The following is a 27,997-nucleotide window of genomic DNA, read 5'->3' as shown; positions in this document are numbered from 1 at the left end:
GGATGTAAGGCAGATAACTATTTTTGAGACCCTGCATATCTCAAAATGGGTTTATTTTATCCTTGCACTTGAATCAAAGTTTGAGCATAAAATTCTAGGTTAAAAATCACTTCTCAAAAATCTGAAGTTATTCCCTATATCTTCTTGCTTTAATGTGCCAGAAAGACCAGTGCTATTCAGATCCCTGTGTTTAGTAAATTCCCACTTTCCCATTCCTACTCCAGACCAAGAAGCTTTCAAGATTCTACTTTATCCCCAGTATCCTAAAATTTTATGATTCGCCATCATAAAATCTTTTTATTACACTAAGCTGGTCCTTTTCATTATGGAAACTCATAGCCTTTAGTTCTGGATATGTTTCTTCTGATATTTCTTTGAGAATTTCCTCATTTTTTTTTCTCTATTTCTGAAAATCATATGAGTTAGATATTGGGCCTCCTTTGTTGAGTCTCTGTCTTGTTTTTATCAACTTTATTGTCTTTTGTTTCACTATCTAGTCTACTTCAATTTTATCTTCCAACTTTTTGGATTTAAAAAATATCTGATTATGCTCTGATTATAAGAACTCTTACTTTTTTTCTTTTCATTTCTTATAGCATCCTATTCTCCTTTAATGGATGCAAAAGCTTCTCTGAAAATATATTTTGGAAAATACACTTTGTGACTTGAATTGTTTCTATTTCCTCTGATTTCTTTTGTTTTGGGCTGTGTATTACATGAGATGACTTTCTCACAAGACCAGGATCTCTGGCTGATTGTTAATAGTAAAAGAGGAGTAAAAAGTTACTTGGAAGCTCTGTACGCATAGGTGGAATTTATTGACTGAGAAGCGCCAACTTAAAGGTGCTTTGGGCAGGTAATGTGACTGGTTTGGGAGCCTTCAAACATCAGTCCCCAGACTAGACTCATTTAAGGCTGGCTGAGAGCATTCTGGGAGTGCAGAGGGACAAGGAGACTGAGTATTTAATATGCAGACTTTCTCGTGACACCCAACTTTTCAAAGGTATCTTAGTGCCATCCTCAGCTATGTCTGGCATCCAGAAGGTCTGTGGTTTGACCTCTTCTCCAAAGAGGAAATCTCCCACTTCCTGCTGGGATGGTGAAAAACCAGTTGCCTGCTTGGGGCAGCTTGGGATGGTGATCAAGGTGGTGTGGAGGGGTATTTAAATGTTGCTTACATAAACTTCCTAACAATTCTTCAGTTTTCAGCTTCATACTATTCTCTGCCTGTAGAGGCATCTCGGGATCCAATTATCAAGTATTTACCAGGTTCTACAGTGAAATCAGCTTGCTTCTTTTTGCCCCTGGGCAGCTTGACTTTAGGATTCAGCTTTGTTGACTGCTGAGTCACTTACCACTTATCTACTAGGTTTCTATATTCCAAACCTTTGTTGGCTTCATTTATCTGCCATCATTTCTGCTCCTCTTCTCTCTGTCCACATGTATTATACCCTTGCTATTCTTTTCAGTGCAGTTAACAGAAATAAACATTCACACTCAATATGCTGTATTTGGCAGAAAGTCTGTGATGTTTTCAAGTCTCAGAGTCAGCTGATATACTGACAAAATTTTCTTCATCTCTCTAAGTTTCCTCAACCTGTAAAATAGGGATATAAAAAAGAACTACCAGAAAGGTTTCTGTGAGAACTAAATGAGGTAAGAATATAGGCTTTGGAGTCAGAAAGATCTGGTTTTGAATCCTAGATTTCTTACTTTTCTTTTTTTAATGTTTATTTTTGCGGGGGGGAAGAGTGTGAGTGATCAGGGGAGGGGCAGAGAGAGAGGGAGACAGAGGATTTGAAGCAGGCTCTGTGCTGATAGCAGATAGCCCAATGCAGGGCTTGAACTCACGAACCATTAGATCACAACCCGAAGCGAAGTAAGATGCTTAACCAAATGAGCCACCTGGGTGCTCCAATAGATTTTTTACTTATTAACTGTACAATTCTGGCAACTCTAAATCTCAGTTTCCTCATCTACATGATGGGTTAATGCTAGCCACTAGCTCATGCAGTATTGGAAGGATTAAATAAGACAAAGTTTACAAAATTCTCCTGAAACATAATAAGCCTTGATTAACATTTATATTGTTGCCCATAATGCGTCCAGTACCTAAAATTCCACACACACACGTAGACACATAGACAGACACACACACCATTTTAGTCTATTTAAATCTTATTCATGGGGTACCTGGGTGGCTCAGTCAGTTAAGTGTCCGACTTTGGCTCTGGTCATGATCTCACAGCCCCTGGGTTCGAGCCCCACATCTGGCTCTGTGATGACAGCTTGGAGCCTAGAGCCTGCTTCAGATTCTATCTCCGTCTCACTCTCTGGCCCTCCCCTACTTGTGCATTCTCTCTCTCTCTCTCTCTCTCTTAAATATAAATAAACATGTAAAAAAAAATTTTTTAAATCTTACTCATTCAGGGCTTGGCTAATTGAAGTCAAAAACTTCTGTAAAAGCAACATGGTGTAATAAGAGAAGGCAATGGATTCGAAGTAAGTCTGGATATTATCATAAATAGATGTGTGGTCAATGGATTGGTTTACTGTCTGTAAAAAGAGAGAATCAGACCAAATGAGCACTAAAATCTTTTATAGTCCAAATGTCCCTCCCCATCTCCTTTGCTAGATATGACATTCTGTATATTTAATGTTTCAATCCTATTTGACTGACACTGTTAATTTTTATAAGTATTTTCATATATCTTCCTTTTCTAATTAGACAGTATATAGGTACTACATGAAAACCAAAATGAGCTGGTCCCCACAACTGACAAAGTAATATGGCCGGCTACCCTTTGAATATTAAATCATGAAACAGTATGTTGTACGGTAAAAGGTAAGACCAGTGATATAAAACCACCTCAAAAAGAAAGAATGAGTAGCAGGCTTGTAAGACTACTACAAATTACAAGCAATTTTACTAACTGACAAGTACAAAAGAAGTTAATTAAACCTAAGAAATAACACGTCAATTAAACATCAATGAGAAGGTGGGTTGGCCAGTAGAGATGCTTTCCACTTTTATTATGATCCTAATGATCAGGTTTTCTCATTGTGGAGATGGGCTTAATCAGATACCAATAAATGTTCACACTACAAAACCACATTCTGAAATTCTACCTTCACCAAGCAACACACTGAATATGGTTTGGCCTCTCATGAAGATCTACCATTGGGGAACAACTGGTCCCTACTGCCACTACAGATTTCTTATGTTATTAAAAAAAATTTTTTTTAATGTTTATTTTTGAAAGAGATAAAGAGACAGAGCATGAGCAGGGGGAGGGGCAGAGAGAGAGGGAGACACAGAATCCGAAGCAGGATCCAGCACAATGCCCGACACAGGGCTCAAACCTACAAACTATGAGATCATGATCTGAGCCAAAGTAAGACACTTAACTGACTGAGCCACCCAGGCGCCCCATGGATTTATTTTAAACTAATAAAGTGACATAATGATTTTTATACACTGGTATCAAGCGAACTCACCCCCAAAACAGAAGCACAGTATACCTAGCGTCCCACCAGAAAGTCTTGGTAAATTCCTCCAGATAAGGTTACTCTGGTGAGGTTTTTGGAAAGGCAAATAATCACAGAATTTTTCCATATGAAATATCTAAAAACTATAAAGTTCTACAAGAAAGGAAGCATGTGATCCTTTTTTCTTTTCTTTTTTCTTTTTTTGAGAGAGAGAGAGAGAGAGAGAGAGAGAGAGGCAGAGAGAGAGAGAAGCAGAGTACAAGTGGAGGGGGAGGGCTACAGAGAAAGAGGGAGACACAGAATCCAAAGCAGGCTCCAGGCTCTGAGCTGTCAGCACAGAGCTTGATGTGGGGCTCGAAATCACGAACCACGAGATCATGACCTGAGCAGAAGTTGGACGCTTAACCAACTGAGCCACCCAGGCGCCCCGGTGATCCTTCTTTATATCCCTCTGAGACCAGCTATTTGCAATGTCTGGTATAGAGTGGAGCTTGGTGCATAAGGGCTTCCCGATTGTTTAAGCTTTCCCTAAACCCACTGTTATTGCAAATAGAATTTTCCACAACCTGCAGCAGTGTCATCTGAAGCACATCTCTCTGAATACATGACCAACGCATGTTAAGAAAAGAAAGGAAGACAAAACTAAAAAACTGGTAAAGACTGAGAGACAAAGCAAAACCACAGAATAGCTTCTTTCACCAAGATAGTCTATATACTTCCTCTTTTCTTGTGACAGATTTTTACAGCCTACCTTATCTGCATTCAGAGCCAAGAAGGTGATGTGATCCAAATACCTGTTTCTTATCCATGCTGTGAGAAACTGGCAGTTTGACAGCAGTGTCTGAAGTTCCCTGGGTCAAGGCTACCAGGTTTCCAGGTGTAAAGTTACCTGCCATACAGCGCACATATACTCCGACACTAGTCTCTTGGTATTAAAAAGCTATCTTTTGTCATTTACAGTCTAGAACAGCCTTGAGCAAACACAAGTGCTTGTGGGCTCTGGACCTCCTTTTGAACATTACTGCTGTATAATGACTAGAACTAATGATTAGAAAGAATCATTCATTAATTTTGTAAAGTTTACTATAAAACTTCTGCTCTGAGCCAGCTCCCATGTTAGATTTTGGGGATGAAGATATGAAGAGACACTGTCCCTGCCTTTAGAGACTTTACAGACAAGTAAAGGAAGTAAATGAAAACAGTTTTATGAATTTAACACTACTGTCATTTTAGAACGGCGAGGATTTATCATGCCTCTCTTCTCAAATTTGGGATTGCTAACTAGCATAGGAATAGTCACCCAGCACTGAGCTTCTAAGACCTTAATGTAGGGGGACACCATTCCATTATGTGTGACTTCCTCAGATGTGAAACCATGGCAGATACAAATAATAGTACTCATTTTTATTGCAAAGCACTTTACATATTACAAAGTACTTTTACATCCATTATCTAATTCAATTGCCAGAGTAACCCTATGAGGGATAAGGGGATTATTATCTCCTTTTATAGAAGAAATTAAGTGCTTGGAGAAGTGACTTGCACTTATAAAACTAGTTAATTTGTAACAGAAACCTGGATTTTTTCTCAATTCAAAGTTCAATTTAATCATATCATGGTGCCCTTGTCACCCAAATTTTGAAGAAAAGCCAAATGACTCATTTTCAGCTATAAGAAATGTCTAGAATAATGCCAGGGCATGTAAAATATATTAATATGTACACTTAATATAAAATAGTTAGTTTTCCTTCAACCTGAAATAGAAAAATTATGCAAAACAACACAGAGAACAATTTGTGAAGACTTAAAAAAATCGTAAATGCCACATTTCTCCCACTTTAATCTTCCCACAATGTGCTCATATAACAAAAAATTCTGGTTTGCCAATAATTTATTTCACAAGTCTTCTATGATACAAAAACACATAGCAAAATTAAAACATTTCCTACAAAGCCACTGTGCAGATTTTTCAATCAAACCTGAAAGGCTGAGGAAACTCTCCCAGAAACCACTCCACTGTCTGGGAACTTGTAACCCTGTTGCTTCATTTTCAAGTTCAAAGAGTGAGTGGACAATGCATTTATAGTATAAAAATTCAAGTTTTCCCAATCCTTAAAATACTGAGACCATTATTCAAGTAAAAAGGAAAAGCCATTAGAAAAGGCTCAAAAAGAAATTCATCCAGCAATAAAGCTTAAGGAAAACCCTTTACAAAATGGAATTTGGGAGTCAACAGATCCATGAAAAATTCAAATATCCTTTCTGGTGTAAGACAGTTCTTTCATTAAAGTAGACCACTTGTCCTTTTGCAGCTGCTTTTCTGCTCTAAGAGGAAAAAAAAACATCTTCTCTGAAATCACTGTATAAAAACGTATAACTAATTTACAAATGTAACAATTAGTATTGTCTTATCTGAACATTTACTATGAAATAATTTCAACACAATTACCAAAAGCTTGTGCTTCCTCTGATATCAGTCACATACCATATATAGTTAAATGCACTGTCTTGCCAAAGCCCAAGGTAATTGAATCTAAAAATATACTTTTTTTCATTCTGAACTAGCAAGATTGGTATTTAAACCAAACGTCATCAAATGTTGCACTAAGTATGCCAAGATGAAAAGGTTACTTTAATATGAACTGTCCACATGTATCACATAGAAAATGCCCCTAGCCACTAAAGATTGACTGCTGACATCCAGGCTCACCCCGTTCTCCCCTAACATGCACACACACAAGAAAATAAAAATTAAAAGGCAGTATAGACAATCAATGAATGTGAGAAAAGAACTGGTAACTGGAAGAAAACGTAGACTTTATACAGTCCAATGAAGACAGATAAACTGGAAAGACATCTGGTATTAAGCAAGTTTACCAGTGGGGGAACGGGGGGATTTTTCTTTAAAATTAGTGTATGGAGTCTCTAGTTTTAGGCTGAGATGTTGACAGAGATTCTTATGTGAAAAAAAGTATTTCTAATAACATCTAAATTTGGTACCAGGATAAAAATGTAAAAATCTGTTAACAAAAGCTCTTATTAAAAGAGGTGTCTTTTGAGTCATTAAAAGATCAGCTTGATGAAATTACTCAGAGAAAGACAAATACCATATGACTTCACTCATATGAGGACTTTAAGAGACAAAACAGATGAACATAAGGGAAGGGAAGCAAAAATAATATAAAAACTGGGAGGGGGGCAAAACAGAAGAGACTCATAAATATGGAGAACAAACTGAGGGTTACTGGAGGGGTTGTGGGAGGGAGGATGGGCTAAACAGGTAAGGGGCACTAAGGAATCTACGCCTGAAATCATTGTTGCACTATATGCTAACTAATTTGGATGTAAATTAAAAAAAAATAAATTAAAAAATTAAAAAAAAAGATCAGCTTGATTAGCCACTTCCAGTGGCTCTTTCCATAAAATTTCCATAAGATCTTTCTCAAAGAGTTTTCTCTTTCTCACAAGATGGAATGCTACTGCAGGAAAAAATTAAAAGGGCTCAGCATCCCCCAAAAGCAAAACTCCACCGATTTAACATCAGTTTTTTATAAAAATTAATCTTTAAGATTCTCATCTTTGCTAAACTAAAACTCACAAGCAAACTGCAAATCTGAACAGGTTACTTTCTCCAACATGCATGAAGAAAAAGGAAACTCTGTTTTTCTTTAGATTTGTGGCATGTAAATAAAGGAGAAATATGCATAACCATTTCTCAAAATCCAAGAGAAAAGGTTTTTCAATTCAAATGGCAATTTAACAGAGCCACTGCTAATATAACTTGCAATTTCAACTTGAGTTCTAAATACTGAAACAGCTTAGAATCAAGTTTTTTAGTACTAAATATAAAGAGCAAGCAAGCTTTTGGGAAGAATTCAGAATCTGAAATTTAAATGTTTATGTAATACTTATTCACTTAAAATAAAAAAGTTTAAAGTAGAGCACACATTTGAAGTTAAAATCTAAGACCTAAAATCGTTAAGAATGCTGCCCTTTATATTAAAAGGGGTAGTAGGTTTTCTAATATCATGACAGAAAACCAAAGCCTATTTGCCTGTTTTATAAATATCTGCATCCTTTGTTGGATTCAAAACTCCACTTTACCCATTTCCCTTGGGTTTCTTCCATCTCACTGAATACCATTGTTGTATTCAGATTATAACATCTAGCCAAAGGCAGAGATCACATAAGCCCCCTGAAGACTTCCAAAACATTAAAACCAGTAGAAAAGCAGAGGAAATACTCTCATGCCTGGAGCTGCTGGGAAATCCTTCTCTCCTTTTAGAAAAATAAACTTCTTGTTCTAAAGATAATCACTTGAAGAACAAAACATCACCAGTACATACAATACACAGCACTTTCAATAATTCTACAGAATAAATAATAAAAATCCTATAGATTTTGCTAGTACTTTGGCTTTAAAAAAAAAAAAGACTAAGTAAAGAACTGTTACATCAAAGGATTTTTTTGTCCAGAAAGAGAAGAGCAATAAAAGAGACTTAATCTGAATTTCTCCTTCTCACATTCAAATGTGCATTTCTTAACACCAAAAAAAAGCTTTTAAAAAGATTAGATGCTACTTTGTTGATTCCATTTAACCACAAAGAGAACATCTCAATCCCCTTCTATTTAAAAAAGGAACTAGTTAAATATACAGTATATTTTCTGACTCAGTTGCTTATTAGGACATCTTTTTCTCCCAGATATTCTGACATATCAAAGTTTGTGGATTAAAAAAAAAAGAAGACTGAAGATTCATTTCTATATATTTTCACCATTATAAAAATGGCAGCCATTAACCTATCATTTGTTTTTCAGCTTATTAAAATACACTTTGCTGTAAAGAGAAATCTAAATTCAAACATTTTCAATACACACACAAAGGCATGGGCAAAAACACTACAGCGCAATCACTTTCCATGCACACATTTCTTTAGATCCCCATGAAGCATGCCACAGAAAGTAGCTCAATTTTTCCTAAATTGTATGATTTGACTGCCTTTTTGCTTCACTCATGGTGCACTGCAAAATTCTAAAATTAACGCTTAGGTGTTCATGTTATTCAACAATATGTATTGAGAATTCTCTCAAGAGAAGACCTAAAACATAAAACATTTGGCTTTCTAAACGACAGTGCTGAAATCTGCAGTGTAGTTCTACTTTGGCATATATAAAGCAAAATTTAAATCCTGTTAATTCATCACTATTTTTTAATATTCCCCTTAAAAGAATTCAATTGCACATGAAGCCCAAACAGAAAGAGCCTAGAAAAGCGACAGGAAAATGACTTTTTAAAAATGCTGACGCTTTTCACACCCAGGTTCAGTCATGCCAGCTGAAGAGAGGTGTTAGATATGGTTTTATTTATTTTAAATCTTCAAAATGTCATCATTTCCATGACATTACAAAAACTGGAACTAAGAGCAATTTATCTTCATGATCCTGATTCTCCGATTCAAAGCACTTTTTAGAAAATAATTTCTGCAAACTTAGAAGGTATGTTCAATGGATCATTTGTTTGCTACTGCTTAGAGTTGAATTATTTTGTCCCAGATCTCCTAGTAAGCTAGGGATACAAAGAGATAAAAAGGAAACACACACACACACACACACACACACACACACACACACACACAGTGATCCAATATCTGAATCACTTCAGATATGGCATCCGTTAAGGGGGTCTTTGCTCCTAACTGTGTAAGGGTCCTTAGCTATGGTCTGACTTGCACAAGAAGTACACATGGCCCCTGAGAGGCGCTTTAGTCCCCTTTGGAAGACACTGTTGGAGAGACTATAAATGACACAGTTACAGAAACTGTTACTAATAGCAAGCCAGGTGGTCAAGAAGGATGCGAAGCGGTTGCTGTGGCCAGTGGAGCTCTCCAATAAGAAGTAGATGATGTATGGCAACCAGAGGATGTAAAATACACTAGTAATTCGGAACAGGACCATGGCATAGCGCTTATCGGAACAGCTCTGCACCTCCCCAGTCTCCCCACTCTGGTTGCTGAAGCGGGCTTGCCTTTCGCTGATTTCCTTTGTGTGCTGTTGGCAGATGCGGAAGATGTTGAAATAGGTGAAGCACACAATGAGGGCTGCCGGGGCATATAACATCATCACGATGAACAGGGTGAAGTAGGGGTCGGTGTGCCAGGACTCTGCACACCACTGAAACACATCTCCATGATATCCAGGTTTGCCCCAGTGGAAAAAGGAAGGCAGGAAGACCAGGGTGGAATATAGCCAAATTAGGAAAATACACAGGCGTAGTCTCCAAGGTGTAACCAGAGTATTATAGGTTAAAGGTTTAGTGATGGCAATATATCTATCGATGCTGATACAGGCCAGAGAGGCCATGGAGACACTCTTCAGAACTGATACTACAAAACCAAATACTTGGCAAGTCAAAGACTCCTCTACTGGGAGGGGGTAGTGGAGGAGTGATAAAGAAGGGACCAAGCAGCTTACCCCAACCAAGAGGTCAGCATATGCCATAGTCTGAATAAAATAACTTGTAGTATGGTGGTTCAACAAAGGTGCACAGTGAAATACAAAAATCACAATGATGTTGCCAGAAATAATCAATACGGTGAGAAAGACAATAATCAATACTTCCAAAAGGCAAAAATTGACAGTTTCCAAATAGCCAAATGTCAAGAGGCAAAAAGGGCGGCTGCTCTGATTACCATCCAAGGTAGAGTTCATCTTGAGCTCAGGAGTGATCTCTCACTTCATGCTGCCGCTTGGCTGCTGCCAACAGTTCAAAGGAGCAGCTGCTGTCATTGCGGTCAGCTCTGTGTGTCTGTAATAATGCCAGAGGAGCCTTAGTCCCCAAGCTCCTGATGCTGCTCTGGTGCATTGCCTGCAGTGTAATTCCCCTTTAAATCCTTCTTGGAATAGGGAGAACCGGCAGCAGTTGTCTGGCCAGTCCCAGATGTGGCCATAGTACCAGGTTTACCATACACATAGCGCCAGGGGAGTAAGGCAAACTCTGGGTACATTGTCTTCAGGCCAATGAGGGTAGGGGTTAGGGGCAGAAGAGAAGGGAGGAAGATTAGGAGCTTCAGCAAGAGTTGTAATGAGTCTCCTCTGAACAGCTGATAGAAGAAAAGGAGAGAGCATTTTACATTTTGCATCCAATGCCCTAATCAAAGAACCTGGCTAGCTCAGGCTAGTATCAACCCTCCCACTCCATCCCACCCCACCCGGTACAACTATTCATGGCTACTCTCAGCAGCACCCCACATAACTGGTCCTTACTTTACAGAGGAAGAGAAACAACAGCAAGTTTCATGATCAACATAAAACAAAATCCATCACAAGCCAGATCAATCTAATCCCATTTCCTCTCATTTGAGCCTTTCGGGGGAGAAAAAGAATCTGCTTATGGCATTTCTGAAAATATCTTACTATAACTACCACTAATAGAATTAGCTCGTTTTCTTCACTGATTCCAATGTAATTATTTCACCTCTTCGAAAACATTTCAACAGAATTTATCTGTCTAGCTCAATTTCAAAGTGTTACCTGTAATTCTGCATGCTGCAATCCAAACAAAAGCCACAAAACATCCTTAAGAGAAAGCCTTGCAGTGCAGGAATGTGCCTCAGCCCCGTTTACTGCAGAACTGAGACAGAGAGGGAGGGGATAAAGGAGGAGGAGGAGGAGGGGAAACGGGGAGAAGAGGGGGCTTGGGAAAAGGAAGAAGGGGGGAGGGGAAAGAAAACGTCTGTGTGCACACACCCTTCGGCATCTTTAGCAGCTCATTAGAATTCATCGCCAGAGAAGTGGTCCCTGATTTTCCGACTGCACATTGGGGGAATAACTTAATATGCCTGCAGTGCAGTGTTTGAAAGCTGTTTCCTCGTCTGTCTGGAATCCCCCTTTTAGTAGATGAGCAGAATTTAGACTCTGCTAGTAATGAGAAGGGGTTGTAACCTGGACAGAGTGCCAGCCAGGAATTAGATGGAAACACACTGCCAGAGGCGTAATGGTGAGAGGAAATTCCTATTTTCTTATAGCATTTTCCTCAGGAACAAAGAGCAATGTTAAAGAATGAAAGTGTGCTAACAGTGCGGGGCAACTGAGAAATCATAATTTAGCAGCACAAGAAGTTCTAGCTAGAAGGCTAAATATTTAGCATTTTCTCTCACAATTCACTGGATACTGGCCAATTTTAAGATAGATGACAAAAATAACAAAGCAAACAATCAGTTTTTCAAGAGAGAAAATAAAGAAAACTTCACTCATTTTGAATACTGAAGAAACAGCACACAATCATGTTGTTTCTGTATTCAATACTCCTCCACAGTTTTGAGATACCATTTCTTGCTTCTAGTTTACTGAAAAGCAGGTACACAAATATACAAACAAATGATGGACAAGTAAATATACCCATTTCCACTCAGGCTTTAAAACTGTAAAATGCACAGTACAAATTAGCTTATGTATCTTAGATTACACAATCTTGTTTGTGCTTACTTAAAACAATGCAAGTTGGAGTTACATCGTGGTTCTTCTGGTAGTGACAATTTTCAGCTAATTAGAAATGTGTTTTTTAGTATTTTTTCCTCCAGGTGTCTTTGGACTCTCAATTTATTCTTCTAAATAAAGTTCCACATACCCAATAGAGTAAAAGAAAATAAACTAATGTTGGCATTTCTAGGTATTCTATAAAGTCGGCACACCTGGACAGAGATACACATTATCTGATCCAATTTTAACTTTTGCTTTACATATGTGCTTTCTCATTGAAAGTAAACAGCCACCCATGATCAGAACTGAATTAATTATATTTTAAGATCAAAAGCACTGTGCTTATTACATGAAGGCAAGAAACTGAAGAACGTATTGCACGTAAGCTTGAGAGATACATTTGACAGGTCTTACTGGAGAACATAGCAAAGTGTGGCATATAAAAAAAACCCTATGGCACTGAACACCCATCTGATTCAAATCCTTGCTCTTATATTACTTAGCCTCTTTTACACTCAAGTTTCATCATTTATAAAAATAAGGTACTTCCTACTTTACAGAGTTGTTGCAAAATAAAGGCGACAGCGTATACATACAAAGGGCTTATCAATACTTAGCATATAGAGAGTATATAACTTTACTCTTTTTCTTCTCAATTAAAATATCCTTCCTAAGTAGTCTGTGCTTTTCCGCCAACCATGTTGTACTGCTTGAGGATGGGGTCCTCTGATACCTAAAGGGATTCTCTTATTGTGAATGCCCAGGTCTGAGGCCCACAACAGTCACTTGGATACTTTGTTGTCACACATTCCTCAAATGCATTAAGACTATACATATGCAAGGCAGTGAAAGTATCTGAAAAGATAGAATGGTGATATGGCATCAATTATTCCCTCTACACTAATGATTTCTCTGCCTATATGTTTCCAGTCCTGACTTCACTCCTGAGCATTCTTTTCCATTTCTAATTTGCCTGCTACACTATATATACATCTTCCACCTGGACATCCTGTAGACTTCAACCACAGCATGTCCAAAATTAAAATCATTTTCCTCGGGGCGCCTGGATGGCGCAGTCGGTTAAGCGTCCGACTTCAGCCAGGTCACGATCTCACGGTCCGTGAGTTCGAGCCCCGCGTCGGGCTCTGGGCTGATGGCTCAGAGCCTGGAGCCTGTTTCTGATTCTGTGTCTCCCTCTCTCTGTCCCTCCCCCGTTCATGCTCTGTCTCTCTCTGTCCCAAAGGTGAATAAACGTTGAAAAAAAAAAAAAATTAAAAAAAAAAAATCATTTTCCTCAACAAATCACCCTGTTTTGTTTTTTTTTCCAACATTCTTTTTTCTCAGGCACTCAGTTATGAAACCTAGGAATCATTTTGACCACTCTCTCCCCCTCACCAGGTTCCCGGGAATCTATTTCTATGGTGGCTCTTAATTCAGTTTTTAATACTTTAGGCCATCATTAAATATTGTCTGGGCTTCTAGTCTTGTTCATTTTTCTGATCCATTCATTTCTGCCTAAATATCCAATAGCATTTGCTTTATTATGGTATCCAAAGTTTAAGAAGAGTCAATGGCTCCCTATTGCCTTTCCAATCTGATCTCACTATTCCACCCCCCTCCCCAATACCTTGCCTTCCAGACAAACCAGGTTATTCACTATTCTATACATTTACCACAGACTTTATTTTTGAAGTCTCATTGTTTGAGTGCTTAATATTGAATGAAAAAAGGAAAGATTTCTGAGTTATATTTCAATAAATAAAAAAAGCATTCAAAGTCAGTAGTATAAACTTTTCTAACTACTTGTGAATTCTGTCATGTAACTTATTCTCTCTTCATCTCAGGTGTCTCATGTATAAAACTAGACAATTATGGTGATAAAAAAGACACTGTGTTGGCTGATTACTTTAAAGAATTAAAAATGTAATAAAAAATACAAGCTATTACATTACTATCACTAGCATAATAATAGTTCTTCCAACTTCATTTCTGTTTTAGTAAAATTTCTCTTGGGGCTATAATCAAAATATTCATATAGGAAACTCAAAAAAAAAAAAAAAAAAAAAAAAAGCCTGAGAGCCACACTTTATCAAATCAATCAAGAGTCAAATGTTTTGTTTCAGATCAAAGAAAAATACTTTCTTCAAAAAAAATCTATATATATATTTCCTTTTTAAGTTTTAATTTAAATTCCAGTTAATTTACAGTGTAATAATAGTTTCAGGTGTACAATACTGTGATTCAACATTTCCATACAACATCTGGTGTTTATCACCTATTTAACCCATGCCCCACCTACCTCCCCTCTGGTAATCATCACTTAGTTGTTTATAGCTAAGAGGCCTGTTTCTTGGTTTGCTTGTTTATTTTGTTTCTTAAATTCCACATATGAGTGAAATCATATGGTTCTCTTATTTCGTTCAGCATACTAGCTCCATCCGTTATACATTTCTTTTTTAAAATAATGCAGTCTCTTATGTATGTATATATGTGTATAGATATAGATACAATTTTTTTTAAAAATAGCATTTCTTTGTGTGTGTGTATGTGTGTGTGTATATATATGTGTATATATATATATATATATATATATATATATATATATATATATATATATATATATAGTGGTTGTGTGTGTATATGTGTGTGTGTGTGTGTATATATATATATATATATATATATGAATGATTGGAAGGAAACACTGGAAATCAACTCTACTTTTCAGTGGATGGTAGGTGGGATTAAAAATGATTTTTAATTTTCTTTACGTTTTTCTGTATTTTCTGGATTTCCTAATTTCTTTGTAGAGTTGACCCTTGAACAACATGGGTTTAAACTGCATGGATCCACTTATAAGTGGATTTTTTTCAATAAATACGGTATAGTACTATAAATGTATTTTCACTTCCTTATGATTTAAATAACATTTCCTTTTCTCTAGCTTACTTTATTATAAGAATGCAGTATTTAATACACATATAAAACATGTGCTAATCAACTGTTTATGCTATTGGTAAGGCCTCCAGTCCACAGTAGGCTATTAGTAGTTAAGTTTTGGGGAAGTCCAAAGTTATGGTTTTTCAAATGTGTCGGTGGCTCATGCCCTCTAACTCACACATTGGTCAAGGGCCAATTGCACTAGTTTTATAATTAGGTTTTCAAAAAAAACAGCCAAAATAATATATAACATGTCCGTTTTGGTAAAGTTAACAAAAACTCTGGCCACAAGATGTCCTCCCAGAACCACATTGAATGGATGATGCCAAGTTTAAGTCACCTACTTACTTCATGGGGTTCAGTTCCACCTGTCCTTATGCCATCACATCAATTTTCTTCCAGTCTTTAATGGTCAATTCAACTCAAAATGGACCCTTGGAGCCCCGATTAGGGGCACCTGGGTGGCTCAGTTGGTTAAGCATCTGACTCTTGATTTTGGCTCAGGTCATGATCCCAGGGTCATGGGATTGAGCCCTGCATAAGGCTTTGTGTTGACTGTGGAGCCTGCTTAAGATCCTCTCTCTCTCTTTTTGCCCCTCTCCCTGGCTTGTCTCTGTCTCCAAAAAAAAAAAAAAAAAATCCTACAGAATGAGAATATAACTGGATGAACCATGTAAAGATGGCCAACATTTAACCATTTCATTTCTGGTTAAAGATTTTCTGATCTGTAAAACTGGTAACTTCTGTATGGTTCAACCTAATACTAAATAATTAAAACAACAAAGAGAACTAAAAAAGAAATAAGACAGAAAGATGAAACAAAACAAAAACTGTCCAAATTATATTTATACTTCTCTCAACCTATTCAGTGGCTTAATGATTACAGATGAGAAAGGATCAATCTCAGTTCCCCTAATCTGTAAGATTCACTTCTGGGCATTACTTATTATTAGGTAAAAATGAGGTTTAAATGTGGATTTATTTAATTAACATATTATTTTAGTGCAGCTAATGTGGGTATGTATGTACCAATGTCATTCCAGAACAAATTTGAGGGCTTTTGACTCTTCTTTTACTCCTCTCATCTCCTATATTCAGTCAATCACTAAGTTCCAAAGATTCTATTATCTCTGAAACTTCTCAAATAATATCTTTCTTTATCCCTTCTGCCACTGCTCTGATCCAAGTCACGATCATCTCTTGCCTAACTCACTAACAGGTTTTGCTTCAATTAGTCTTACTCCATTCTAATTCAAGTAACTGGAATGACCATTCTATAATAGTAACACAAATAACAGCAGTAACTAAGCAATAATTTATACTTACTATGGGTTATAAATTGTACCTAATGTTTTGTCTAAGTTCATTCTAACAACTCTACAAATAAGGTACAATTATCCTCTCATTTTACAGATAAGGAAACACAAGTCTAATGTTAAACTGCCCAATGTCAATGGCTTAAATATAGTATAACTGGGATTTGAATCAAGACAATTTGGCTTCAGACATATACTCCAATCCACTTTGCATACTGCCTTCTAAATGTGAATATGATTTGTCTGCTTAAAATGCTTCAATGACTTTCTATTGCCAGAAATCTCAAATATGACTTATTTAAGCTTTCGAAGATCTGGCCCCTACCTATGTTTTCTGGCCTTATTTCCTTTCACACTCTATGAAATTGCCAAGCTCTCTCACACCCCTGGGCACATGCTTTCCCACTGATTTTTAACATCACACATGCCATGAAGCACCCTATCCCAGCCCAACAATCCCCTTCTTTGGTAATTTCTGAACAAGAGACCTTTTCAAATCCTTAGATGAGAAGTCCTTGTCATGTGCCACACCACAATATGTATTTTCTCTTCTGTAACTCTCATACAACTTTACTGTAATTGGTTAGTTAATTGTTTGTTTCCTTCATTAAACCATAGTCTTTCCCAAACAGGGAGCAGGTATATTTTATTCTTGGCATATCCATGAAGCCTAGCACAAGGCTGACATCAAGCAGGCTTTCAAAGGTATTTATGGCTGACTAAACAACAAATGCCTAATAAGACAATAGGCAATTCTGAATGAAGATCTTTCAAGTAAAGCCCTAGTATGGTAACAGTTTAATTCACCTATTTATTAGGTCGATGCATATAAAATTGCCTATATGTAGATCAAAAATTATCAAAAATCAGGTATTTTAATATGATCAAGCCTATTATGTTTCCAGTCTTATAATTCAGGAAACCTTTAGAACTCCCTGGGCAGATATGACTTACAGAAACTCACTACAGGAGACATGATATTACAGAGATAGGATATAGAGACCTGAAATTATTTTCATAAATACCAATTTGAAGAAAATGTATCTTAGTCCATTCAGGTTGCTATAGCAAAAATACCAGACTGAATAACTTATAAACAACAGAAATTTAGCACAGTTCTGGAGACTAGGAAGTTCAAAATCAAGGTGTTGGCAGATTTGGCATCCCATCAGGATCCACGGTCATCTTCACTATGTCCTTATAAGGCAGAAGGGGCAAGGGAGCTAACTGGGGTCATTTTGATAAAGATACTAATCTCATTCATGAGAGCTGCTCTCTTTTGACCTAGTTATCTCCCAAAGGCCCACCTCCAAATACCATTACATTGTAAGGGTTATGAGTTCAACACACGAAATTTAGGGGGATACATTCAGTCTATAGCAGACCTACTACAGCAACTGCTATGTGGGAGCACACAATATAGTTTTAAAAGTCTACTCAAAACCTATTTTCTTATAGAAGCAGACAGCAGGAGTACTCGGCTGTGAAACAGAATCATGGGCTATTTTGGGAGGCAGGATTCAAACATGCTATATATCTAATTTTCCAGCATGTTCAAGCTAAAAGGAAAATCAACCATTTACTTTAGCAAACTTATTTAAGAGAAGAGGAAGTGAATGGTCACAAGTCAAGAACTCATTTGAGTTCATATAAGCTAGTGGCAGAGCTGGAATAGTACTCAGGCTTCCTAACTCCAAGGCCAGTGCTCTTTTTGCTAAATTGACTTCCTTTTTATTCTAGGATCTAAGGCTATATATTATTGAATCTTTCACTACTGCCAAGTCTACCAAAGATATTTTCAATTAAAACCAAAACAATCTGCATAATAATGGAATTTTAATTAGAATTTAAATTAAATTTCCAGACTGGTAAAATGTGGCTGGGCCTCTAGGACCTCCCTTGGACAAACAATTAAAAATGTAAAGAATGGTTACATGGACTTTTTATTAATTTAGATTTTGGATACAAACTTGAAATTCATAGCAAAAGATTCTTATAACAAAAGTTTATCAATAAAACCACTAGAGAAAATAAAGCAAACAGGTTTCAGAAAACACAAGGCTGAGTGGTTATAAAAGGAATTAGAAATATAAAGGAAGCAATTTTGACATAAATTTCTGCTACTAAGCAAACTAAATAAATAAATAGAGAGTCAATAGCATAAAAGGTTAAAAATAATCAAAAGAAAGAAGGGCCAGAAGTGGATTCTGGAAGTTGGAGACCAGAAAGTGTCTCCTTTTCCCTCCATTGTCAACTGCAGTTTGATTCACCAGACCCAAACAGCTCAGGTCTTACAACTTGAGAATTTACAAAAAAGCGCCATGGGAGTCCCTATGGATTACCTATTAAGGTTCCTCCCCAATGTGTCTGACAAGTTCTATCTAGAGATCAAGATTGCGGAGCCTTTGGTCAAAGGCCAGAACGAATAGAAAACAAAGAATCTAAGAGTATTTGGTCTGCAGAAATTTATTCCATGAAGCCAAGGATAGTTCAGTATCAAGAAGTCTATCATAATGTTGATAGATTATATATCTATTCCACTACAAATCTGTAAAAATCACATTAAATGCTAAAAAAGAAAAAAAAACACTTCTTAATAAAATTTAGTAGAGATTCCTAATAAAATCTCAAAGCCAGAGATGGAAGAAAATCACTTAAATACAATAAAACCTACAGGAGCTCCTGGGTAGCTCAGTCAGTTGAGCATCCAACTTGGGCTCGGTTCATCGTTTCACAGTTCATGGGTTTGAGCCCGGTGTTGGGCTTTGTGCTGACAGCATGGAGCCTACTTCAGATTCTTTGTCTCCTCCTCTCTGCCCCTCCCCTCCTCGCTTTCTCTCAAAATATAAACATGAAAAAACTTTTTAAAATAAAAAATAGGGGCACCTGGGTGGCTCAGTTGGTTAAACGTCCAACTTTAGCTCAGGTCATGATCTCATGGTTCGTGTGAGTTTGAGCCCTGTGTTGGGCTCTATGCTAATAACTCAGAGCCTGGAGCCTGCTTCAAATTCTGTGTCTCCCCCTCTCTCTACTCCTCCCCTGCTTGCACTCTCTCTCTTAAAAATAAACATTAAAAAAATTTTAAGTGAAAAAAATAAAAATTAAGACTTACCAAAGAAATGAACAGTATGCTTTCCAAAAAATAAAAAAAAAACCCTAAAACCACCTTAAGTAAAATCAGGAACTAGATAAGGATGCTAGTTATCATCATCATCATCATTTAACACTGTCTTGATGTTTCTAACATACAAAGAAAACCAAACAGTCTGCATGAACAGTGAAAAAAAGCAACTGTTTTTGCTGCTGATATTACTGCATACCTGAAAATCTCAAAAGATGCTAGAATCCAATTAGGGGAACTAATAAAAATATCAAGAGGCAGATGGATAGAGAATTAAAAAAAAACAATGTCTATTCTCTATTGTAGCAATTAGGTCCTTGAAATAGAAATCAGAAGGAAAAAAAAATACTCCATTTGCAACAGCAAGAATGCTCTAGGATAATTCTTAGGAATAAATTTAACAAAAAAGGCACAAGACATATATATGAAGGCAACTCTAAAGCCTTTAACAGACATAAAATAAGACCTAAACAAGTGGTAAGACATACCATCTCTTAGATATAAAGACACTATAACAATGTAACTTATAGCCTAAATTAATATGTAAAATAAATAAAATTCAAATTAGAATCCTTATATAACCTTACAGGGAGGCACTGGTGGTAAGACTGGAGAAAATGATTTTAAGAGTTATATGGAAGATTAAATATATGAAAGAATAGATAAGAAAAAAATATGGATTAAGAAACCGTGAAAAAAGATTTGAAAAAAGATAACTCAAAGCCTCTTAAACCAAAACAGTATTGGTATAGGGACACACAAACTGATCAATAAGCAGAAAAATCTAGAACTCAATCCCAGTATATATGAGAATTTAAGATCTAACAAAGATGGCAGTTCTATCCAGCAGGAAAATGGGAGTAGCACAATTGGTTATCCATCTGGGAGAAAGTAAAACTGGGCCGCTATCATATGCCATGTACAAAAATAAATTCCAGATGGATTAAAGATATAAATATATAACATATACAATAAAAATCTTGCAAGAAAATCTCAGAAATTGCATTTACAGACTCAGAGGTAGGAGAGACCTTAACCAAGACACACTTTTCTACATAAAAATTGAAAATGTTTTGTAAGGCATGAAACCATCAGTAAAGTCAATAAAGAATTAAAGTTTTAGAGAGATATTTATAAAGAAGATAAAGGATTAATAAACATAATGGAGTACAGAGTTCTTTTTTTGGGTAAATGATTTTTTTTAAAGTTTATTTATTTATTTTGAGAGAGAGCGAGCACAAGCTGGGGAAGGACAGAGAGAGAGACAGGGAGAGAAAGAGAATCCCAAGCAGATTCTGTGCTTGATCCCATGAGCTGACCATGACTTCAGCAGAAATCAAGAGTCAGATGCTTAATCAACTGAGCCACACTTGCACCCTGATAATTTTTATCTTATCTAAGTGATCTTCTTCCATCTCTGGTTTTGAGAATATATGTTTAAAAAAGATGAAGAGGTAATTCACAGAAGACTAAATTGCTTACATTTACCAGTAGTCAGAGATCTGCAAACTAAAGATATGCTGGTATCACTTACATCCACTGACAGCAGAAAATTAAATAGTTACTGATAACTAATACTGTTTGGGATATGGGTTAACAGGTACTTTGCTACACCGCTGGTGAACTATAAACTGCAACAGCCTTTTCGAAAATCAAGCTGGAGGGGCACCTGGGTGGCTCAGTCGGTTAAGCGGCCGACTTCGGCTCAGGTCGTGATCTCACGGTCCGTGAGTTCGAGCCCCGCGTCGGGCTCTGTGCTGACAGCTCGGAGCCTGGAGCCTGTTTCCGATTCTATGTCTCCCTCTCTCTGACCCTCCCCCGTTCATGCTCTGTCTCTCTCTGTCTCAAAAATAAATAAAGGTTAAAAAAAAATTAAAAAAAAAAAAAAAAAAGAAAATCAAGCTGGACATAAATAAATTAAATATAAAAATTAAATAATCACTTAAAAAAACATGTCACCCTTTGATCCAGCAATCACACTCCTGATTGCACACTCCTGATTGCACACACACTCTTCCATAAAAAGAAGAGATTTAGAACGTGTTTAAGTATGTTTAGTAAAACATCATTTAGAGGCTAAAATCTGGAAGCAAAAGTAAAAGCAAAGGAAATCCAATAGAAGAGTAACTGAATAAAAAACTACACATAAAAACAAATGTGTTCATGCGTCTACAGGAAATTTTGTGTAAGTACATACATGGCTGTATAAAGAAATTTTAAGTTCAAGGATAGACAAGTAGGGAGAATGGAAAAGAACCAGCTTTAGAGTCATCTCTGAGTTCAAATTCTGCCTCTATCATTTACTATGTGAATGATTATAAGCAAATTACTAAGCTTCACTGAACCTCTGTTTCTTCATTTCTAAAATGGAAATAGTAATTACCACTTCACAGGGATTTTCTTTGGATTTATGACATAATGGTTATAAAGTGTTTAATTCAGCATGTGACATGTGTTCAAAAAGGGCAGCTACTACTACTATTTTTCCCTTCTTGAGATGAAAAAAAAAAATCTGAAGTTCTCACTTTAAAAAAACTTAAAACCGGTGCACCTGGGTGGCTCAGTCGGTTAAGCGTCCGACTTCGGCTCAGGTCACGATCTCACGGTCCGCGTCGGGCTCTGGGCTGATGGCTCAGAGCCTGGAGCCTGCTTCCGATTCTGTGTCTCCCTCTCTCTCTGCCCCTCCCCCGTTCATGCTCTGTCTCTCTCTGTCTCAAAAATAAATAAACGTTAAAAAAAAAAATTAAAAAAAAAAATAATGAAAAAACTTAAAACCTAAAAAATAAAAAACTTAAAAAAAAAAAAAAAGGGGAGAAGAGTGCCCTCAAACTCCACTGCTTTTAGAAATAAGAAACACCTTGGGGCGCCTGGGTGGCTCAGTCGTTTAGGTGTCCAACTCTTGGTTTCAGCTCAGGTCATGACCTCATGGTTCATGGGTTAGAGCCCCGTGTCGGGCTCTGTGCTGACAGTATGGAGCCTGCTTGGGATTCTGTTTCCCTTTCTCTCTGCCCTTCTCCTGCTTGCACACGTGCGCTCTCTTTCTCTCTTTCTCAAAATAAATAAATAAACATTACAAAAATTTTTAGAAATAAGAAACACCTTCAAAATACACACATACCTATGTATTTTCTATTGCTGAAAGGTAACCTGTCCCTGGATTATAAAAGTCACATGGGAAAAACCCTACATATATCCCCTTATAAGACAAGCTTGATAATTAAAGCAAGGTGACGACAAAGATGTTCATCAATTCTATTTGCAAGGTAATGTTTTGGGGAGCTTCATTCTATAAATCTAGTCACTGTTTCCTGCCATAAATTTAGTCTATGAAGAAGCAAAACAAAACACCTCTAAAGTAATATTACATGCGAAATTTAAGAACATGAAGCATATACCTGGCAAAGAACCCATGTCCAGAATAAATTAAAAACTCCTAAAATTAGTAATATATAAATATATATATACACACATATATACATGTAAATATTATTGTCTATATACATATATTAACATATATAAACTTTGCTTTTTTAGTCCATTTGGACCGCTATAACAAAATACCACAGACAGGATGGCTTAAAAACAGCAGAAACTTATTGCTTACAGTTTTGGAGGCTAGAAATCCAAGATCAGGATGCCAACATGGTCAGGATCTGATGAAGGCCCTCTCCTTCACTGCAGACTGGTGACTTCTTGCTGTGCCCTCAAATGATGGAAGGTGGTGAGGGATCTTTCTAGAGCTTCTTTCATAAGGGCACTATTTGCTATCATGAGAGCTCTGTCCTCATGACCTAATCACCTCTCAAAAGCTTTACCTCCATCTTAAAAAAATTTTTTATCGTATTTTTTATTTAAAAAAAGTTTTCTTTAATGTTAATTTATTTTTGAGAGAGAGACAGAGCACGAGTAGGGGAGGGGCAGAGAGGGAGACACAGAATCAGAAGCAGGCTCCAGGCTCTGAGCTGTCAGCACAGAGCCCAACATGGGATGCTTGAACTCACAAACCACAAGATCATGACCTGAGCTGAAGTCGGATGCTTAACTGACTGAGCCACCCAGGTGCCCCGCATTTTTTTAAAGAGAGAGAGAGAGAGAGAGAGAGAGAGAGAGAGCACACGCAGGTGAGTGGGAGAGACGGGCAGAAGGAGAGAGAGAGAATCTCAAGCAGTCTCCATGCTTAGTGTGGAACCTGACGTCAAAACCAAGAGCCGGACACTCAGTATACTGAGCCACCCAGGTGCCCCTCAAAGGCTCTACCTTCTGATACCATCACTTTGGAAATTAAATTTCACCACATGAATTTTGAGGGAGACAAACATTCACACCATAACATTTGCTAAATGCAAGAATGTTCATAGCAGGTTTGTTCACAATGGCTAAAACTGGAAAAGAACAAAGCAAAACCAAATACCTATAATAGCAGAATAGATTTTTTTCTTTCTTTTTTTTTTTTTTTTAATTTTTTTTCAACGTTTTTTATTTATTTTTGGGACAGAGAGAGACAGAGCATGAACGGGGGAGGGGCAGAGAGAGAGGGAGACACAGAATCGGAAACAGGCTCCAGGCTCCGAGCCAACAGCCCAGAGCCTGACGCGGGGCTCGAACTCACGGACCGCGAGATCGTGACCTGGCTGAAGTCGGACGCTTAACCGACTGCGCCACCCAGGCGCCCCAATAGCAGAATAGATTTTTTTCAAGTGAGCTTTATTTCTACAGTGGAATACTCTCTGCAATTAAAAAAATGAAAACAAAAAGAGAAAGACGGGCTCCTGATACACTCCCAAATTAGATGAACAAAAGAAGTCCTACTCAAACGGGTATGAGCTGCATTATTGTATGATTGCATTTATTTTTTTTTTAATTTTTTTTTAATGTTGTATGATTGCATTTAAATGAAGTTTAAGAATAATCAAAACTATGGCACAGAAACAGACACTCAGATCAATGGAACAGAATAGGAAACCCAGAAATAGACCCATAAACATATGGCCAACTAATCTTTGACAAAGCAGGAAAGAATATCCAATGGAAAAAAGACAGTCTCTTCAGCAAGTGGTGCTGGGAAAACTGGACATGCAGAAAAATGAACCTGGACCACTTTCTTACATCATACACAAAAATAAACTGAAAATGGATGAAAGACCCCAATGTAAGACAGGAAACCATCAAAATCCTCTAGGAGAAAGCAGGCAAAAACCTCTTTGACGTTGGCTGCAGCAACTTCTTACTCAACAAGTCTCCGGAGGCAAGGGAAACAAAAGCAAAAATGATCTATCGGGACCTCATCAAAATAAAAAGCTTCTGCACAGCGAAGGAAACAATCAGCAAAACTAAAAGGCAACTGATGGAATGGGAGAAGGTATTTGCAAACGATGTATCAGATAAAGGGTTACTATCCGAAATCTGTAAAGAACTTATCAAACTCAACACCCAAAAAAACAAATAATCCAGTGAAGAAACGGACAAAAGACATGAATGGACACTTCTCCAAAGAAGACATCCAGATGGCCAACTGACACATGAAAAAATGCTCAACGTCACTCATCATCGGGAAAATACAAATAAAGCCACAATGAGATACTACCTCACACCTGTCAGAATGGCTAACATTAACAACTCACGCAACAACAGATGCTGGCAAGGATGTGGAGAAAGAGGATCTCTTTTGCATTGTTGGTGGGAATGCAAGCTGGTGCAGCCACTCTGGAAAACAGTATGGAGGTTCCTCAAAAAATTAAAAATAGAACTACCCTACGACCCGGCAACTGCACTACTAGGCATTTATCCAAGGGATACAGGTACGCTGTTTTGAAGGGGCACATGCACCCCAGTGTTTACAGAAGCACTATCAAAAATAGCCAAAGTATGGAAAGAGCCCAAATGTCCTTCGACTGATGAATAGATAAAGAAGATGTGGTATATATATACAATGGAGTATTACTCGGCAATCAATAGGTTTCACCTCCTAGCTCCTGCACTGTGGTTTTGACAGGCACTCAGTTAATGCTGTTTGAATAGTTACAGCAACAATGGAAAAAAATCAGAATATTAGTTCTTGAAAGAAAAAACATCTGTCTAGAAATAAAATGAGAAGAACATGAATATTGTCATCATATAAAAGTCATGTTCTGGTAAGAGGTCCAATTTCATGTTCAAATGTTGTTCTTCCCCATAAGATTTTTTTACAGTAAGAGTTTTATGGAGATATTATTCATCGAAGGTTTTAATATATTTTTAAAAGAAGTCCCACCTTTTGTCATACTAAAAAATTTTTAGGTATTATTCAAGGTTCTGAGCAATTCATTCATAACCCAGGTTTGGGAATGGAGAAACTGCTTTCCAAAGAGAAATACTTCAACAGTGTGAGAAAATAAAAACAAAAATTAAAACCAATGAGATGGGCACAAAGGCATGAAGCATCACTTAATATTGAAGAAAATTAAATTCTTGTATGCTGTTCAAGAATAGTTTTTGTTGTTTTGTTTGCAAAACCTTAAGGAATGCATGAACTTGAGAGGGAATACTATAAAAAATGAGAATTCTTCATTTTAGAGGAATGAGCTAAAAGGGACTCCAGTATAAGAGAATAAAAATCATGTTCTTCCTATTGTAGAAACTAGAACTAGGCCTTACCTAGAAAAAGCACATTTCTGTGAAGTGTGAAAACAATTAAAATAAACAAAAGACAGTGTTTCATATTGCATGGCACAAATGATCTGACTGAACATGCAATTATGGTCAAAAAGGATTTAGATACACAATGAACAGAGGCCATCCTCTGCCTCCAAGGTGAAGTCAGTCAAGGAAGAAAAACCTTTTTCCTTTTCTTTTTGTGCCAACGCTAGAAACAACTTTTGGGCTGTTGTATAAAATTGAAATCAAATAGCCACAATAATCTTTTCATAACAAATTTCTAAAAGGATTAAATGCTGAGGCTGAATTCTCAGCCCCTTACCTTTGTAATGAGAATTCGGTATTTTTCTACCAGGTGGTCATTGTTGTGACAACCTGCTAGCAGTTGCCAGACTTCTCCTCGCAGAGCTTCAGGAACACCACTTCTTACTAAGGACGACAACTGCTTTGGTCTCACACTCAAATTGAGATGCCTAAAAAGAAAGCCATAATCTGTAAGCACATTAAAGATTCTCTAAAGAGTGGTTTTTTTTCTTTTTTAAGATCTTGTTTTTAAGTACTCTCTACACCCAACGTGGGGCTCAAACTCACAACCCCAAGATCAAGAGTTGTGCATTCCACCATCTGAACCAGCCAGGAGCCCCTAAAGAGTATTATTTTTATGAAAACTAAACTAAAAGGTTTTTAAAGACTTAATAAAGGTAACATACTAATAAAGAAAAAAAGTATTGAATTAGATGTGGCCAAGATAACTGTAAAAGATTGGGGGGAGGAAAGAATTGTGCAGCTAGACTGTTTTGTAAGTATCTTTAAATTACTGCTGTACTTAAAAAAATTTTTTTAATAAAAATCAAGGGGCGCCTGGGTGGCTCAGTCGGTTGAGCGTCCAACTTCGGCTCAGGTCATGATCTCGCGGTCTATGAGTTTGAGCCCCGCATCAGGCTCTGTGTTCACAGCTCAGAGTCTGGAGCCTCCTTCGGATTCTGTGTCTCCCTCTCTCTCTCTGCCCCTCCCCCACTCATGCGCGCGCGCTCTCTCTCTCTTTCTCTCTCTCTCTGTCAAAAATTAATAAACATTAAAAAAGAATTAAAAAAAATCAAAACTGGAAACCATAACTTTATGGTTGTGGCTTATATAATAAAAACACAGCAAAATTCTAATCACTGGACATATAGCCAAAGATAAGGGCTTGGCCTTGCATCAAAATTCACAAGTAAATTAAATATCTATATGTTCTAAGTTAAAATAGTATTCTAAGTTAAAATAAATATTTAAATATAAAAATAAAACTTTTAGCGGCTTTTGTGATACCTTGCTTCAAGTAATATTTTTGAATGATTATGATGGATAAGGAAGTTTTGACTGGACTATTGTAACATCAAAATAAATTATTAAAGTCTTTGAGGTTCATTTATCTCATAAAGTGGGGAAAAGAAAACTTATCTTGAAATGTTGGTACCAATTTACAAAGTGGTTTGCATGAAATCTTATTCAATTCTCACAACCACCATGTGAGGTAGGTGGCTAGTATCTCCAGTTTTACAGATGGAGAAAGAAGTTCAGGGAAGTTGATTAAATGACTTAGGTAGTCCTCAAACTCTAAGACCTATGAATGCGCTGATATCATGGCTGCTTTGTGATTTGAGAGCTACCAATACTGAGTCAGTAAAGCAGGACTCTGATGTGAAATGGCTCCTGTGACTATCAAATTTAAACAGTAAGTTACTGATACAAAATGACCACTCTCAAAATACAAAAAGGACTCAGATTTTTCTCAAAACGTTCCTAGAATTCTACAGAATAAGGCACAGTATGTTTAAAAATGGTTAATTCTGTGATGCTAGTACCCTAATGTAGTAGCTATAGACAATTCAACATAGTTTTGTCTTTGCTTGGGAAAAAAAATTATATAAAAGTTGAAGGGTTGGGGCAGAAAGAACAAAAGCAGTTGTTACTTAATTTAAAGATTGATGCACTATGGTCTGTGCACCAAATGTGGCCCACTGCCTGCTTCTATAAACCA

The 27,997-nt window shown here is 37.0% G+C and overlaps 1 protein-coding gene across 6 annotated transcripts in view; it reads right to left on the bottom strand.

Annotated features, from left to right (window-relative positions):
• Nucleotides 1-27,997, bottom strand: part of RABGAP1 (RAB GTPase activating protein 1) — a 177,957-nt gene that overhangs the window by 63,411 nt on the left and 86,549 nt on the right. For 5 of the 6 annotated variants that reach the window (XR_008424338.1, XM_053908265.1, XM_019421198.2 and 2 more), the window contains one exon: nucleotides 26,297-26,447. Coding sequence is in view for 5 of the 6 variants with exons in the window: in XM_053908265.1 (XP_053764240.1) it covers nucleotides 26,297-26,447 (151 nt within the window). In the remaining variant the exon portion in view is untranslated. Of the gene's footprint in view, nucleotides 1-9,960; nucleotides 10,307-26,296; nucleotides 26,448-27,997 lie in introns of those variants that run through there. The other variant, XM_053908267.1, reaches the window with a different exon arrangement.

This window comes from Panthera pardus, unplaced genomic scaffold, assembly GCF_024362965.1.
Source record: "Panthera pardus isolate Hobbes unplaced genomic scaffold, ASM2436296v1 HiC_scaffold_20, whole genome shotgun sequence".
NCBI classification, from domain to species: domain Eukaryota; kingdom Metazoa; phylum Chordata; class Mammalia; order Carnivora; family Felidae; genus Panthera; species Panthera pardus.
The sequence above is the reverse complement of the archived record's forward strand: the minus strand, read 5'-3'. Positions and strand labels throughout refer to the sequence as shown.